Here is a 17,321-nt window from a genome sequence, read left to right on the forward strand (position 1 = left end):
TATATATATATATATATATATATATATATACAGTATATATATATATATATATATATATATATATGTACATATTAAACTAATATATTTTCAAGCAATATACAATTATTGATAACTACAAACCTACATTTGGTCCAAGGCTTATTAGACCATATAGAGTGACAGCTTAATTTAGGCTGGTTTGCCAACTTGTTACTTGCAACGTTGCCGCTCAAGTAATTTTTATTCATAATTGGATTTTTATTTATTATTTAACATTTATGCTGCCCTCCTGAGCCTGACAGTCAACGTTTATGAAGGTTAAACATCTCCTTTTCACTGAAGTGTCAGGCCTAATTTGTAACCTGTTTGTGGAAAGTAGCATACGTACTAGACAGCACTTTGAGGACTTTTGGCCTCCCAGCGAGCAACCTTCCAGTGACTCATAACTTTTCACTGTACCGCAGTGTCAGTGCTTTCGGGTTTCAGACTGTGCAGTGATGTGGTGACAACGGAAGGCAACGGCAGCTCGAGAAAATCATTAGATTGTTTTTCACGTTAAGGTTTGGTACAAGCAGGGCTCAAAGCCCTTTGCAGAATAAAAGACAGAGATTACAGCTCTCCCAATATTAATGACTGTTGCACCACATGCAGCTTGGGATATGGTTATGATGAAGGGAGGAGGGGGAGAGGATAAAAAGGGAAACATTGGACTGGTTGAGGATATTGTGTTATACTGTGTGCTTTTGGAACAAGCGATGCATTTATAAATTGCAAGCGCCAATGTTTTCCAAAAGGAGACAATTTGCTGCAAGTCAATTTACAGGTTCTTTTTTCCTGGGACTGAAGTTAGCGATTCATTTTCATGTTATTTTTAATGCTGAATTGTTTGATGAATAATGTCAAAGGTAAGAGCTGACAAACCTGTACAGAGACAGATCAGCCTTCATTTTTACCATGAACCCCAATGCTAATCAACGGTCATGCGTCACAAAAAATACGTCAAATTGTGACGTCTGTGACATTTCGAACAATATTGTATTACAAAGTGGTCAACACTTTTTCAAAGGGAAGTAATGAAATATGTCAGTTGAGTGTGTTATCAAAAGAGCAACAGACAGGGACGGCTCAAGACCTCAGCGTGATGTAGAAGGACAGTCAGTCAGGCAGTATTGCACTCTCTCTCTCTTGAATCTTGCATAGACTTCTTGGTGGGGTTGAAAGCTTGCTGGTAGTTGGTTGATTGCTTCACTCACAGTTTTTTTCAAAGGCACCATCATAAAAATAAAAAAGGAAGACAGAAAATCAAGCCATCAAATCAGCTCAGTTCAAACTGAAGGTTTGAGCCAGACGTGATATTAGGAATACCATGGCTAAAATATGCCCACATTCTCCACCATTATACATTTACAACACATTTAGCAGTCAGATAGAATGAATCGTGGCTAGAAAGAAACCCATTATAACAAAACACAACCATTGTATAATATGCATTATATTTTAATACATAACATTGTATTTTAAAGGTCGAGCCTACAAACTCCACACTTGATTTTATAAAATATTTGATGCATATTTTATAGGCAATCACTCCATTTTGTCTCTAAGCATTAACACCATTTCCCTGCTAAATGTTACAATGCTTCATTCACACATCATGCTTCATTTGCATTACAAAACATGAATAATATTTGTAGGATTTACACAAGAGCTGAGTACAATAGCATGCAATAAAGCTCCCGATGCACGGACAACAATAAAACCAGCTAGTGCTGTTATATCACTGCGATGTAAAAGGAATACTAATTATATCTCTGTGGTATAAAAGTCATATCAGCTCTCAAATCCACAGTCAATCTTATTATCCCCCCAAAATTGTGAGATTAGGGCAGATTTTTGATATGAAGTCCCTGGTGGAACTGACCCCTAAATTTGAGGTCTCCTTCAATGTAGAGTATCAGGTTGTGCTCCAAGTTGATAGGATTTAAAAACCGAAGCTGGTATAAATGAAATCTGAAACATAAAGAAATATCTGAGAATAAGATGGCATTGAATAAGGATGTAAGATGATGTTTTGAGCAACACATTGTTTGCCAACGGAAGAGCAATGGAAGCTTTACAGTTCCTGCTGTTGGCGATAGCCATCCATTGACACAGCTGGATGAGAGTGTGGGTTAAATTAATAAATAAATGTGTTGAAAAAACCTAAAAATGCACATAGTTAAGTCTGTTTCTTTTTCACAGCCTTTTTCAATAGGAACAGTGGGCCTGTTTGAACTGACATGCTGCTAAAGTGCATGAGGAGAGTTAAGAGGATTACTTTTGCAATTTTAGATTCAATGCATTACTCATAATCCTGGGGTTGATGGTGGCCGAATTGTCAGGGTCGAAGGGGGACCTCTGTGTGTGTGCCTGAAAGAGAGAGAGAGAGTGAGAAAGATAGATTTAGTTTGCAGAATAGTTAACCCAAAAAAGAACATTTTGAAGTAATTAGGAAGAATTGTAATGGTCGCTCTTTTAAAATGACAAAAGCAAATGGAAACTGAGGCTTTTAACCTTCAAAAAGAATGTAAAAACACCATAAAAATGCTCTACACAACTTTTACACTTTATATAAAGTCTTATGAAGCTTTGCGTGAATAGACTGATATTTAAGTATTTCAGTGTTGCAAAAACTGTTGAAAAGATGAACTTGACAATCAAATCAGTATGATGAATCATTCAGACTGCTTTTTTTGATCTGATTCAACCAAATATATTTAAAGAATAATTATTTTCTAAATTGGATATCATTACTCATGAACTCAACTTCACTCATGTCTATATGGACTACTTTTATGATAATTTGGTGGTGCTTTTGGGTCTTTTTCATTCATTGCAATTGCCTTTAAAAGAACAACCAGTGTGAGGGTGAGGAAATTATGAGAGATTGTTCATTTTTAGGTGAAGTAGCCCTTTAAATGTCTAGTCTCCATCTGTATAATCTCAAGGTATTTTTGCCGAGTGCCCTTTGGGAGGAGAATTATTCACTGCAAATTATTGATGATGACAGTAATTGCTATCATCAAGAACCTCTATTACAGCATAACAGTGTTGCTTGGGCTTCTGTTACTGACCATTAACACCTTTCACAAGAATAAACAGAATCAGTTGCACAAGTGTCCACCATTACAGTTTTAATAATTGCCTTTACACAGCTTTGAATGCCTTCCCAGGACATTTCAAAAACATTTTCCTGAATACCACAGCGAGTACTCACAAATGACCCAAAGATTGTTTTCAATCCTAATCATAGTCGTGATTCCATTGGCACTTACGAGATACGCAGGTGAGCCACTACCATGTGGATTTAATTAAATTACAGAATCAATGAATCAATCAGCCATCACCATCTGTTTAAGGACAGATGGTGCTATAAATCAGAGATTGGTGGGAGTGCAGATGCTATGAGGGATCTCGAGATTTTGGCATGTGCAAGGCAATACAATTCTGACAAGTGATTGTAGAAAGCATTGATCTGAAAAAGCACAAAATACATAGTGTTACAAAACCTTTTTTGGCCCTGTACCAAATGACACCCGCATAACTTCTCTCGGCTTGCCACATGGCCTGCTGGGTAATAGTCCGCCATGAAGTCCACTCCTCTGCAAGCTCTACAAAAGTCCACATCGAGGAGCATGTGAGCCCTAAAATGACAAATGGCTTCACTGACATGCACAAAACTACTGACGCCAAACCAGGAATGTTTGCTTTATGAATTCACTGGATATCATTTAGCATTATCATTCATATTTTGAAGAGGGCATTATATGGTAACAGTCTTATTTTAGTAGTTTTAAATATAGTAATGAAATTTGTATTTATATTTTAAAATATCTTTAATTTATTTATTTTTTTGTCATTTTTATTAATTCTTTTAAATATTACTATTTAGATTAAATTTATTTTTATAATGTATTTAAAAAATATATTAATTTAGTTTTTCTTTTTTATAGTTTTTAATAGTTTTAATTAATGTCAATAACCCTGCTATATAACACTAAACTTTTAAACTAAAAAAAAAAAAATCAATACTGTGGATAAAAAATACAAACAAACTGAAGCCGACTGAGGTTCATTTAACCCTGGTTGCGGAATCACTGCCATCATAAACTGCGTATTCTGCAGCCTGGCTAAAAGTACCTGCCTTAGCTCCAAAAATTGACAGAGCACTGGGATCATTATTTTGAGATGCTGATTGAATCGTTGGAGGGGGCAGTTCAATGACTCAAGGAGGATAAGTGTTATCACTGTCGAGTCAGATAAGCTTACGGAGTGAAAATCAGACAACGAAAGACACTGCTGCTGCCTGTCAGATGACAAGGTGTCCATTTGTATTCTTCCCTGTTACTGAGCCTGCCAGACATTGCAATGACTAATAGTAAATGATGGACCACAGCTGAGTAAAAATGAATGTGATACAGAATAAAAACTGTCTTGCCACTATATTTATCTACAGGCTGAAATATTTATTTTACATTGTATAGCCTGTCCATGGTATGTTACAAATTGTGTGAACATGGCATTTGTTTGCCCAACAATATTAGGCTAATGCTTGGTGATATGAAATTAGTGATCTTAAACGGAGTCATGGTGTTGACCTGTAATTTAAACCATAATTAGTGGTGCTTTGCTATTAGTATTGCTCATATGAGGTGTTGGGGATTTGACCAAACTCACAATCTTTAATATTAAGCTACGGACATGAATGATATTTCAAATTGTGCAGTTTATCAAGGAACAATGAGCGATATTACTGTTCTAAGCAAGACTAAGCTAACAGGTTGTAATCCCTCTGTAAAGTAGTGTTTAGTTGCATAAAATGTCATCTGACTTTATTGATCTAGTAAGTTTGAAGCTTCCAATTTAGTAAAAAGTTGTGGTGCTCATTTTCCACTTTGCATTTTGGTTTATCCTGTCATAGTTGATGTTTTAATCATAATCATATCCTCATGGTAAACAGTCAACAGTAAGTTTCCATTGAAATAATTACAGAATATATTTAGAAAATACTATTGACAATATTCAGAAATAAATACATTTCTATATATGTCTATATATCTATATTTCTATGCAGAGGGTATAAATAAATATTATGACATTTCTATATTAAAATTTTTTTAGATCATGTTTCATGCTGTAGAGCAACTAAAATGTCAATGTCCTCTCTCTGAAAATATAAATGAGTTAAAATGTCAAAAACATCATATATATCTAAAACTTTGAAATCTTTCATGGAAAATATGAGCTTATTTGTTGATGTATATTGATGATCCAATTGGTCTGCCATTTTATTCCAAATGTAGTCTCACGTAGCCAGACATTCAACAAACGTATTATCTTCAGGAAAGATAATACCAATGTGACACATACGTCTCCCGGAAATCCTGCAGAGTTCAACAAATCAGATGACAACTTTGAAACTCCTGAAGTGTTTCCAATTTTGTGTGCCATATGCATCAGACGTTCAGCCAACAGTCCGTGGGCGTGACGTCAGAGGCTGAGACTGTTTCAAATATAACTCCTGGTTGTAGGCTTTAGAATTTATCGTGTATGTAGGGTTACGTTTCAACTTTTTCCTTTCAAAGTTTAATGGTACGGCTTTCAAATATTTAGTAGTGAGCAAGCAGTAACCTAGTGTTAAGTAACATGTGCACTGGTGGTTGGGCTAGCAAGCCCACCTTAGCAACTTCCTTGGAATGCCTCTGGAACCACTATAGCAACCAATGCATCAAAACCACTTAGAACACCTTTGCAACCATATAGCATTACCCTGGCAACCGCTCACCCAAGCACTGTCAGTGAGTTTTGCACATCCATACAGTAGTTGAAATGGAAAGCAAATTGACAAATTATTCATGGTCCACCAACTGGTAAAGCAGCATTTTTTTAACACACACACACACACACAGTACACACACACACACACACACACACACCATCCATTAGATTTTTCTGTACATGAACAATTTATTCTGATCCAAACTGCGAAAAAGTGACAACAGCAGAAACTCAAATGAATCATTCCTATGCACACATCTTTGATTGATGTTGTTTAAACCATTTTGTTTCTCTTAATTCAGGTGTAGTGTTATCTTGTGTGTCTGTATTTGCCATCAAGTGTTGAGTTGTATTTCATATCTGATGACTCAAAGGCCCTGTTCCGTCTCGCTGGCAGTCTGTGCTTCAGCCCCCATCTCCCATGTACTGGCAGCCTCATTAGAGAGATGAAGCCTTTGTGTAATGAGAGAGCATGAATACAGGTCGCTCTGTGTCAGCTGTGACTTCCACTGCTAAACAAAACACACGCGCCCACAAAAAAATCCCAAGCTTTGACTGCCAGGATGTTGTGTGCTAAGGAAAAGACAAAACTAGGCCATCTGTGCTTGAGCCGCAATCACTGGCATTTTATTAACTGTAAACACTCTCGCTGTCCCTCATTCTTCCTCCTCTCTCTCTCTCTTGCAGGAGTTATGGTCAGTAAGGAGGCAGGCCGCTGCACTCTGTCAAGTTCAGAGTCTGACTCGGAGTCCGGTGGTCCTTCACTGGAGTGGAGTGGAGCAGACACGGTACGCAAGCGAAACAAAGCCCTGCAGGTGCGTTTTAAAGACATCTGTGAGGCGCAGAATGAGGCCGCCCACCGAGGTGCCAGAGACCGCTCCGTTTCCTGCAAGGTCATCCACCGGAGGTACATGACCATGCCGGCTCGCCGCTCCATCCCGAACGTCACCAAGAGCACGGGCGTACAAACCTCGCCCGATTTGAAAAAGCGCTACCAGACTTTCCCCTTTGAGCGCAAGAAGGGAAACGTCATCAAACACACTGCTCTAGTGGAGAATTACCCAGATCAAAACAATGGCTTTTTGAGTGACGTGAAGGGCGGGGAACGGGGGACAAGGTGCGAAGGACAGGTGCAGCAGACCCGGGTGTTGCTCCACACTACGCCGCAGTGCAGCGACGCTAAGGACTTGTGTGCTGGGCTGGACTGTTCAGATGGGAAACTCTGCCCTGATCTGTCAGACTCGGTTTTGGATCAGTCAGACTCAAGGAGGGGCACCAACGTCCCGGGGAGTGGGGCTAAGCACAAAGGATTACCCAGTGAAAGCGAAGCAGGGGCAGGCCAGCAGCCCAACTGTGCCTCCTCGACCACGCCGACTCAGCCTCTGCAGGTCAGGGGTGACTGTTCAAAGATTTCTGGCCCTATTGCATGGACATCTTTGACACAAGTGGAATGCCCGGAGAGCCCCTCAGGGAGCTGCAAACGCAAAAAAGACATGGCACAGCTGAACGGATTGCAGGCGCAGTCTCAGGCTTTGCCTCATTCGGCGAGTTGCGCTTCCCAGGCTCAGTGTCACAGTAGCCAAAACTCGGGCGCTGCAGAGACCCGGCAGGGCATGCAGGGGCAGCTGATTGCTCTCCCCGGGGCCGATGGGAATGCGAAAGCCAGGCTTCAAGCCATGGAGGCTCTGATCAACTCCAGTCAAGAAACCATCAAAGTGCTGCTGGGGGTCATTCAGGAGTTGGAAAGAGGAGAGGCACAGCGAGAGGGGTGAGTCATAGTCTTTATGTAACACATTTAGTATTCATCAACTGTATTTGTGCAGGTTTTGTGTTTCAGGCTTGTTTTCTCAATGTGAGAAAGAAAAGATAATACCAAAAATACCAGAGTTCTAAGGCTATTGAACCTGGTTTTCATCAGAGTTTGGAGAATCTGCCACTCGCTGATCGGAACTTAAAGAAAAGTTGTTTTGATTTCAGTTTGTAAACGCAAATGGGAAATACGGTACAGTATAAAGGAAGCCTTGCAAAAAAGTTGGTAGCGCCACATGTATCTGTTCACACTTCACAGTCTACATCTATCACACTGTATAGAGATGCACCAGTTTGAACATTTTGGCCAATATCGATTTATAAATATTGTATACTATTTTCTGTAAAATAAAAATGAAATGCTAAAAACTAAAAGCAATCATTTTAAATGCTTCAAGTGAATTTAGTTATCACAACCGTATGTACAATTTGAAAAATTCTGTTAGCAATAAATATCACATTTAGGCAAATGTCATTTAAATGTAAAAATAGGGAAAATGATCGGGCACAATTAAATATACAATATTGACTTATATCCAATAAATGCAACAATTCTAATATTGGCCCATAACGTGTATGGTATTGATATATAGTGCAACAAAGTGACAACTCAAGTACAGTAAAAAAAAAAAAATCACGGTGAAACAGAGGTATCAGTAGATCTTTTCTTCCTTATTGTGACCTACATGCTAATTGAACAGATTACTGAAAAAGGGAAATTACTGTAGATGGTGGCTTTGGTTTTTCTATCAGTTGTTGATTGGAGATCTGAATGCAAGCTTGCAGTTGATTGAAATAAAGGGGCGGATTTAAGCAGTTTAAATTATTGGAGAAGTCCTACAAATGTCACCAGAGAGAAGTCTGACGTTTTACCAGAAGATCAAGCTTTTTGATTATCATTTTGATTTGAACATTATGATGAAAAAAGGAATATGTGCATAGATGAATTGTTCACAGTAAGATCAATATGATTGCTTTTCATTGTGAGCATTTGAATAGTATTGAAAATTATCAAAAAAATGGGTCAATTATAATAGTGACACAAGATACCCAGAGAGAATACAAGCAGTGTTTTTCCTTACCCAAATCACTAAATAAACCTTGACAAGTGTATGATGTAAATTGAACTGTCAGCTGCTTTCCTGAATGAACTTGTGGAACATCTGGAGGAACACTAAAATGTTCTCTTACATTAATTAAATGTAACACAATTTTTCATATTGTTTCAGTTCATTGTAGTGTTGATAATAACTAAAGTAGCATATAGTGAATGTGTTGTAGAAACATTAGTAACAGTTCTGTTCACTTACTCTAATGTTATCACTTGTAATCGCTTTCAAATGACGCTTTTCAGTTGATTGTGAAGCATTTGCCTCTGTTCTGATTTGCAGTCTCTGCCATTTTTAATCACATTACTGTGATGTTTAACACTTTTAAAGGAAAATGCAATGTAACAATTCATTTCAACCCACTTAAGTATAATATCCAATCAATTGTTACCACTTTATGAGCACATTTAACTGACAATCATATGTTTACATAAATCTTCAGTTCAGTCCTATGAGATGTTTGTAAATGTATGTTCTGCAACAGTAAACAATGGGGCGGGGCTTAGCGAACTGTCAATCCATCGCCTGTAGTAGTCACTCTTCAAAGTAGGGCTGCACAATTAATCGAATTTCTAATTGCGATTACAATTGTGGATGCCACAATTACGTAATTGTTTAAGGCGGCAATTAATCGTTCAAAGTCCACTTAAGTTATACTGCACGGCGTGCACGCTTAAGATATGTTTTTTCTTTCTACATGTTATCTTAAGGGTTTTTCCATTGTTTTAGTTTTAGTATAACATTATAATACCATTCATATTTTTACTTTTTTTTTTATAATTTAAAGAACAAACCAATCCGATGTATATTTGACATTTGAGGCTTAATGCTATAGAAAAGCACTAAAGGTTTTTCAGTTAGAGTGTTTTCAGCTTGTTTATTTTCATATAAAAATACGGCATGCAGTTGCATCAAACAATGGTATAAACATCATTCAATGTAAATTGTGATAATCGTAATTAATAATCGCAATTACAATGTCAAGGGAATAATCGACAATTATGATTTTTGTCATAATCGTGCAGCCCTACTTCAAAGATAGAAGAATAATGTTTGTTTGGAAAATGTGCTGGAGCTACTCTTCTGTTACACCATACTTCATTTAGCAGACAAGGTCTTTAGTAAACAACAAAGTATTTCTAAAACGATCCGTCATACCTGATTTATTAATGAAAGGCAGGTGTGAAGTCAGCAGGGAATATGTATTCAACTCCGCAGCTCGAATATTTTAATTTCACTGCATTTGTGGTGTTAGTGCCGCACAGGTTTAAACTGGCACTGTGAACAACATGAACATCCATTTATAACAACTGTTTAAAGCTTTTAAATGCACTTCAGCTCCATTTCCATGTCAGCATCTATAGTGAGTGGCAAAAATTCAGGGTTATGGGTTGTGGTGACTGTTGAAATTGGAACCTGGGAAGTAAATGAGGTGAAAAGATGCTTCGGTGCCTGTTGAAAGCCACTTGCGCAGCAACACGGGGACACTTCAATGTCAGATGTCATCCTGCATTCTCTAATACCTGGTGCTCCACAGGCACAGAGCCAACCTCACTTTCTCTCTGCCGGTCCGCCCGATGAGAGGAAAGAACTCGATACAATCAGTGCTGCTCATGTTTAATAATGCCCCTCCATTAAGTGGACGTCTCTTCTAGTTGGGATGCTGGAAGCTTAGAAGTGCCTGCCTCAGCTGTTGGCTGGACGGGACGTGACAGTTTATTTAGTGAAGGTCAATGAGAGTGGGTTCTGGAGATATTAGCAGCTCTTAATCCCTGGTAGGTATCCAAAAGGAGTGTTAGGCATATGCTTTTTTATACATGTTCACTACCATTTAAAAATTTGAGGTCAGTAAGATTTTTATTTTTGAAATATTTTTTGTTGATAGAAATTAATTATTTTATTCAGCAGAGATGCATTAAATGGCAATAAAATGACAGTAAAGACATTTTACGAAAGGTTTCTATTTCAAATAAATGCTTTTCTTTTGAGATTTATATTAATTAAAGAATCTGGAAAAAATGTATCACAGTTTCCAAAAATATTAAACCGCAAAACTGTTTTCAACATTGATAATAATAAGAAATGTTTCTTGAGAACCAAATCAAAATATGATTTCTGAAGGATCATGTGACACTGCTGAAAAGTCCTGTTTGCCATCACAGGAATAAATATTAAAATAGAAATCAGTTATTTTATCAGTTACTATGGCAATAATACTTCACAATATTACTGTTTTACTGTATTTTTGATCAAATAAATTCAGTTTTGGTGAGCAAAAGTGACTACTAAGATGTATTAAGGTATCTTAATAGTATTCATACCAACAACTGCATATTTATTAAAAAAATTCTTGAATTTTAATTAACAATTGGTAGATTTTGAAATGTAAAACCCATTCAGCACTCATGTTTTTTCTTGTAAAGTGTCATTAAACCCTAGGCTAATAAACCATTCACTCACAGAAAACCTTTACAGAGATGTTTTTTTCAATGTATTTTTAAATAAATACATTGAAAACATCATAAAGCATAATAAAGTGCTAATAATTGGATTGGATATTATTTTTATATGGGCTTGAATAAATTGACATTTTTATTTGATACATTGCTTTTTTATTGGTAAATTAGGCCATAATTTGATTAAAAAAAAGAAAATGAAAATCAAGGCAAATGCTTCTCACAGTCAAATCCATCTAAAACCTCAAAAGCAATTCCAACTAAAAAAAGGCTTGTATCCGACAACAACATTTGACCATGGTTACGGATAATTTCTCTGAAATGACTCTTTGAAACTAGTCTGCTGTAGACTGACATAAGAAAACCAAAAGTTCTTGAAAATGGCAAGTTTCTAAGGTAAAATTGGTCCATAATATTTTTATTGCTGGGCTCAGCAAGGTGTCAGTTATAGCCACTTTACGTCTACCATATTATTTCCCATTTAGTATAGCAGAGATCTTGTAAACAGCAGATGGCTGAATTTGTGTATACTGTATCTCACCCTAAAAATCCCCTGAAATGAGTCAAATTGGCCACTCAGAACTGGTCTAAAACCCACAGTCTCAGCACTTAAGGTCCTTCAGGCATTGCTTTGGGCAGGTAATGGCCCTCAAACCTAACTCACTGTCTAAGGAGCGCCCGGACTTCTTTCTAATCCCAGCCAGGAGTGAGAAAAGCAGGGTGTATTTTCAGAGCACAAAACCACTACTCAAACAGCCTCAATTAGCAGCGCCTCATCAGGCAGCCCTTTCATCTTCTGAAGGAGAAAGTGTGTCTGTTTTTTGTGTGTATGTGTAGCTCCCATCTTTCACAATGAGTGTGGGGCCTATTATTAGAGGCAGGACCTCCGTGCACGCAGTCCCACATGCTTGGTGCCATCAGAGCAGTTGAGCTCAGAACCGATGAGTGGCTCAGTGTGGGCAAATGAAAGCCCAGCCAGTCTCCCTGGGTTAAACCAGCCAGAGCCAAGGGTTTGATGTTCCTCTCTGTCTGAGTGCAGCGCTTTTAGTGCAAACAAAGCGTCTGCATGCTGCTGACAGCCAGGGTGGGCAGAGCTTAAAATGCCAAGCACTCGGGAGCCCTGGCAAGGATGCCTCTGGAACACCGGGGTAGAGCCTTTAGGTGTTAAGCCAGCTTTTAGTGCTGATAGAGTCGTGCTGCGTCTGGAAATTTAGCCAGTTAATTAGCTTTCAGGGGTTGTAGTTTGCAGTAGGACAGTACTACAGGAGCGCACCATATTATCTGTGCACTGAGTAATCAGTCTAACTGAATTTAGACATTTTTTTGGCTCTTTTTGCCCCATACGGACCAAAGTATGTAAAATCACCACACACCACGCAGTCAGAATCAAAGAAAGATGGAATTTGGGAAATATTAGTGGAAAAATAAAAAGTCTGAAAATGAATGAGTTGTAAATAAATAAATAAAGCGGCATATTGATATATAACCATATGGTTATATGACATATATTGCCCTATATCGAAGAGTGATATTACCATATATGTTACCTATATAATTTTCACATTGATACATTCTCTGGTTAGATGAACACAGGTGATTCAAGTTTAAATAAACGCCTATAGTAACTTCTGTATATGTCCATGTTAGTAATATCTATATGATGATTTTTATATGGTACTACTGTATGTAACAACCATATGTCAACAGTACATATTTATACATGCAACTTTATGAAAACAACATAGGCCTATATACAAAAATATTTTTTGTATGTTTATATATGTTTTTGTAAAATCTTTTTTTTTTAAATACATGTCTATCTTTTATATTTATATAATAACATGTTTTGATGGCTTTTAGGATACATGTACATGTACATGACATATATGTCCAAAAATGTATTACATAAACATAAACGCATATTTGGATGAACTGGAAATATATGCTAATATATTATGAAATTGTTCCAATTTCTAGTAGGTTTGATATTGTTTTACTTTATATGACAATATATTTAATATGGATATTTAATATGTACATATGTTACATTTACATGAGGAACAGTGAAGACTGGAGTAATGACTGCTAAAAATTCAGCTTTGCCATCACAGGAATAAATTACATTATATTAATTTGAACTATATTTCACAGTATTTCGGTATATTTTGCTGTATCACACCTACCCCAAACTCTTGAACAGTTTTGTATAATGTTTTATTTGTAGGTATACACTCCTATATGCACAAAAATAGAAATATTTCAAATGCTGGCATAAGTTTCTTGTTTTTTTTAGGGACGCAATTGCAAGATAATTATAGAGGAGGAATAAATGAAGATTTTGTGTTGATTCAACTTTGCTGATGCCTCAAATTAGCAACAATATATAATTTTCTCCACAAGTACTTTAACACATTTTGTTCCGCTCGCCAAGGCTCATTTCACCATTATATTAGACGATAGATGCTTTTTTTAAAATGAATTACTTTCCAAGGACAGTCACTGGGTGATGTATCCAAATGAAGATCCAGTCGCTTGAACTGCTGTTTAATCATGATCACGACTGGCTCATTAGTGTGTCAATGACTTCCACAGCCTATCCAGACGGCAACAGATTGTCAGTGTCTGGATGAAAATGGGGTTTCACAAGGCATGCTCTGCTGTGGTTTGAGGGCATTTGGATTCCTTTACACTTATAGTGCATTTCCAAGCATTCACAATACACGACAACACAATTAAGTATTAGTCATTAATGCTTATTAGTGCTGCTAAGGTACACTAAAAACTCTGAACAGTCAGTTTATTGCTAAATACTGGGATGATTTCATTAATAAATTTAAATGTAACTCTAACTACATTTTATGTGAACAACCAGTCAGTAAGCACTGATAAAGTCTATCTGCTAGATGTAAGCAAAAATGTGTTTGATTCACTAAAAGCAACTGACACATTAGAATCAGTTTTTCAGTAAGTGGACTATACTGGTTTCATATTGTGCTTTTGATTCACTAAAGAGATCCAAATCATAAGATTCATTTATTATGTAAATGGTTTAGCCTACATATGTTTTTTTTTACTAAAAAGAACCGGCTCATAAGAGTCATTCATTTTGTAATCAGACTACACTGGTCGCACCACATGATTATGATTCACCAAAAAGGAACCAACTCATAGGAGTTTTGTTCTCTAAACAACCTACACTGGCTGTGCTGTGTGGTTTTAATTCACTAAAAAGAGCTGACTCATGAGAGCCATTTGTTCTGTAAACAGACTACACTGGTTGCACTGTATGTTTATGATTCACCAAAAAGGAACCAACTCATAGGAGGTTTTATTTGTTGTTGTTCTCTAAACAACCTACACTGACTGTACTGTGTGGTTTTAATTCACTAAAAAGAGCTGACTCATGAGTAGGGGTGGGCGATATAGCCTCAAAATTATATCACGATATTTCAAGAATATTTGCGATAACAATATTTTTATGATGATATAGAAAAAATGTGGAACAACGTTTTATTGGTGATTGCAGCTGGCAGGCTGTAGCATTTATTAGTGCAAACAAAATGAAGGGCATTTTCCATCCTTTTCCAATGAGCTACTGTCATCGATGACAGACTACCTAATTCGAAGTGTAAATCTATTGTCATAAGGTGGCAGTAGCAGCTGTGTGTTCGACTTGAAGCAGACCGATCGGTGTATGACATCAAAATACCGTGAGAGTGACTTACCCTTTATTTACACTGCACGTGTCTGCGGTGCGTTGTGGCTCCAACGTGGCCACCAGAGCTAGTCAATGCTTGTGCTTACACCAGCTGTGCCGCAGCACGTTTCAGAAGTGCGCCGCTTCACTAAAGATAGGCGTCTCGCCTATTTTTGACGTAAGAGTGTGCGCTTGAATATGCTCTAGAACCGCTCTCGCGATACTTTAATGTCATACACCGATCAGTTTGCGCAGCGCTACTTCAAGTCGAACACACCTATTGGGTTTGTGTTGTTGTTGTTGTGCGTACTAGGGAACGTAAATGCGCCATACGTCATTGCGTCACTTGACACTTTTTATCATGTAAAAATGTATACCGGTATTATCGTGGACGGTATGATATGGCACACCCCTACTCATGAGAGTCATCTGTTCTGTAAACGGACTACACTGGTTGCACTGTATGTTTATGATTCACCAAAAAGGAACCAACTCATAGGAGTTTTTGTTCTACAAACAAACTACACTGGTTGCACTGTCTTGATTCACTGCAAAGAACATACGAGTCATTCGTTCAGGACGCAGACTACACTGGTCACGTTGTGTGCTTTGCACTAAGGTTCCTGTTCAGGTTCTGTGTTGCAGCACTGTTGAATAAATATTGCTGGAAACTGTTCAAGAATTTCAGTATGTTGTTCCATCCCTCCGCAAATTCGAGAACCGTTACTGGGAATCAAACATCAACTGATTCCTGGTTCCCTATCCTAGGCAAGCATCATTCACATTTTTTTTTAGATAACATAAAAATCTAGTTCTTCACTCTATATTCTGTCTTTGATGATCAACAAATGAACTATCCATGAGCAGCTTCCAGCGCAAGTCAAGGGACTTCAATATGAGTATCATCAGATGCCGCTCTTGCTGACAGTGTCACGTATCATTTTCATTAGCATGTGCAAACATGAGTATGTCCTAATAGCATTCGCTGAATTTCAATGACATACCAAACCATTGTGTATTCACGTTAGAAAGAAACATTAGCGCGCTATTACACTGTGTGTAGACGTGCTTCTGCTGCCAGTATCAGATTTTCACAGGTTATTCCAGGAACGTAGCAGTGTGCCACCTCCCTGCACACTCAGGGCACACCTCCAGTGAGAGAGGGCAGAGCGTGTCTTTCAACAGAGCTGATGCCTGCAATAACTGAGAGCCAGCTCCTAGGGAAAAAACACAAAGCACTTGTGTGATTCAGTGACACACACACACACACACACACACACACACACACATACATACATACACACAGTCTGATCAATACTTATTTTAAAAGAACTGAAATATATACATAATGTTACTGTATGCTCCACACATTCACGCTTTCGCAGATGAGAAAGGGACCTGGCAGCTCTAAATTATTCCATAGCTGTTTTGGAACATGGTTTCTAGCTGGTCTAAGCTGGTTATTAATTGGTGTAAGCTGGTAGACCATCTAAGCTGGTAGCTGGTAAGATAGATACAGTAAGTAGCAAACCAGCTACCAGCTGGTGATACTAGCTTTAAGGGATAGTTTACACAAAAATGATAAGTCTGTCATTATTTACTCACCCTCATGTTGTTCCAAACCTAGGGTTGCGTTTCCCAAAAGCATTGTTAGCTAACTATTGTCGTTAGTTCCATTGAACTCTGTTGGTAATGACGGAACTTGTGACCATAGTTACTTTTTAGAAATGCACCCCTGGTTGACTTTCTTTCTGTTGCAAAACAGAAAAGAAGCTATTTTGAAGAATATTTCAGTTGTTTTTGCACATAGTGAATGTTAGTTGGGTCCAAAACAACATTGTACTAGGACTGTACAGTATTAACAAAAATGAGATTTTGACAGTATTTTGCTGAGTGTGTTTTTGTGCTGGTTTAGGCCTGTTGTGGGCAGCTGATTACTAAAGCTTTTTGTATATTTCAAATTATGTGCAGCGGTTAGTTCACAGCAATGACAGAAATCTGCTTTTTCATTAAGGGTTGCTATTTGCCTCTCTAAATTGATTTCCAGTGGCAATTTTTACCTTATTGGATGTAGGTATATGTGTCAACTTTGTCAAATTCTTACTTGCTTTTAAGTGCTTTCAATGCAGTTTTAGTTTTATATTTAAATGTATATATTAATAAATATATATATATATTAATATTTAATATCTAAAATATATATATTTTGCTTTGTGATACTCTCCAATATGGCACTCTAGGGTGACGCGGAGGAGAAGAATTGTTGAATGCAGTTTCAGTTTTCTTTTTGCACAAAAAGTATTCTTGTAGCTTCATAAAATTATGGTTGAACCACTGATGTCACATGAACCATTTTAATGATGTCCTTCTATGTTTCGGTGCCTTGATCGTGGTAGTACCCTTGCTGTCTATGGAGGGTCAGAGAGCTCTCGGATTTCATCAAAAATATCTTAA

At 37.5% G+C, this 17,321-nt stretch overlaps 1 protein-coding gene across 3 annotated transcripts in view; it reads left to right on the forward strand.

The window, feature by feature from the left end:
* Window positions 1–17,321, forward strand: part of insyn2ab (inhibitory synaptic factor 2Ab) — a 38,977-nt gene that overhangs the window by 3,564 nt on the left and 18,092 nt on the right. For 2 of the 3 annotated variants that reach the window (XM_016498481.1, XM_016498482.1), the window contains exon 3: window positions 6,484–7,564. In XM_016498481.1, the coding sequence (XP_016353967.1) occupies window positions 6,489–7,564 (1,076 nt within the window). In that variant the 5' untranslated portion in view covers window positions 6,484–6,488. Of the gene's footprint in view, window positions 1–6,483; window positions 7,565–7,714; window positions 7,907–17,321 lie in introns of those variants that run through there. The other variant, XM_016498483.1, reaches the window with a different exon arrangement.

Source organism: Sinocyclocheilus anshuiensis, unplaced genomic scaffold (assembly GCF_001515605.1).
Source record: "Sinocyclocheilus anshuiensis isolate Anshui unplaced genomic scaffold, SAMN03320099.WGS_v1.1 scaffold446, whole genome shotgun sequence".
In the NCBI taxonomy this organism is placed as follows: Eukaryota; Metazoa; Chordata; class Actinopteri; order Cypriniformes; family Cyprinidae; genus Sinocyclocheilus; species Sinocyclocheilus anshuiensis.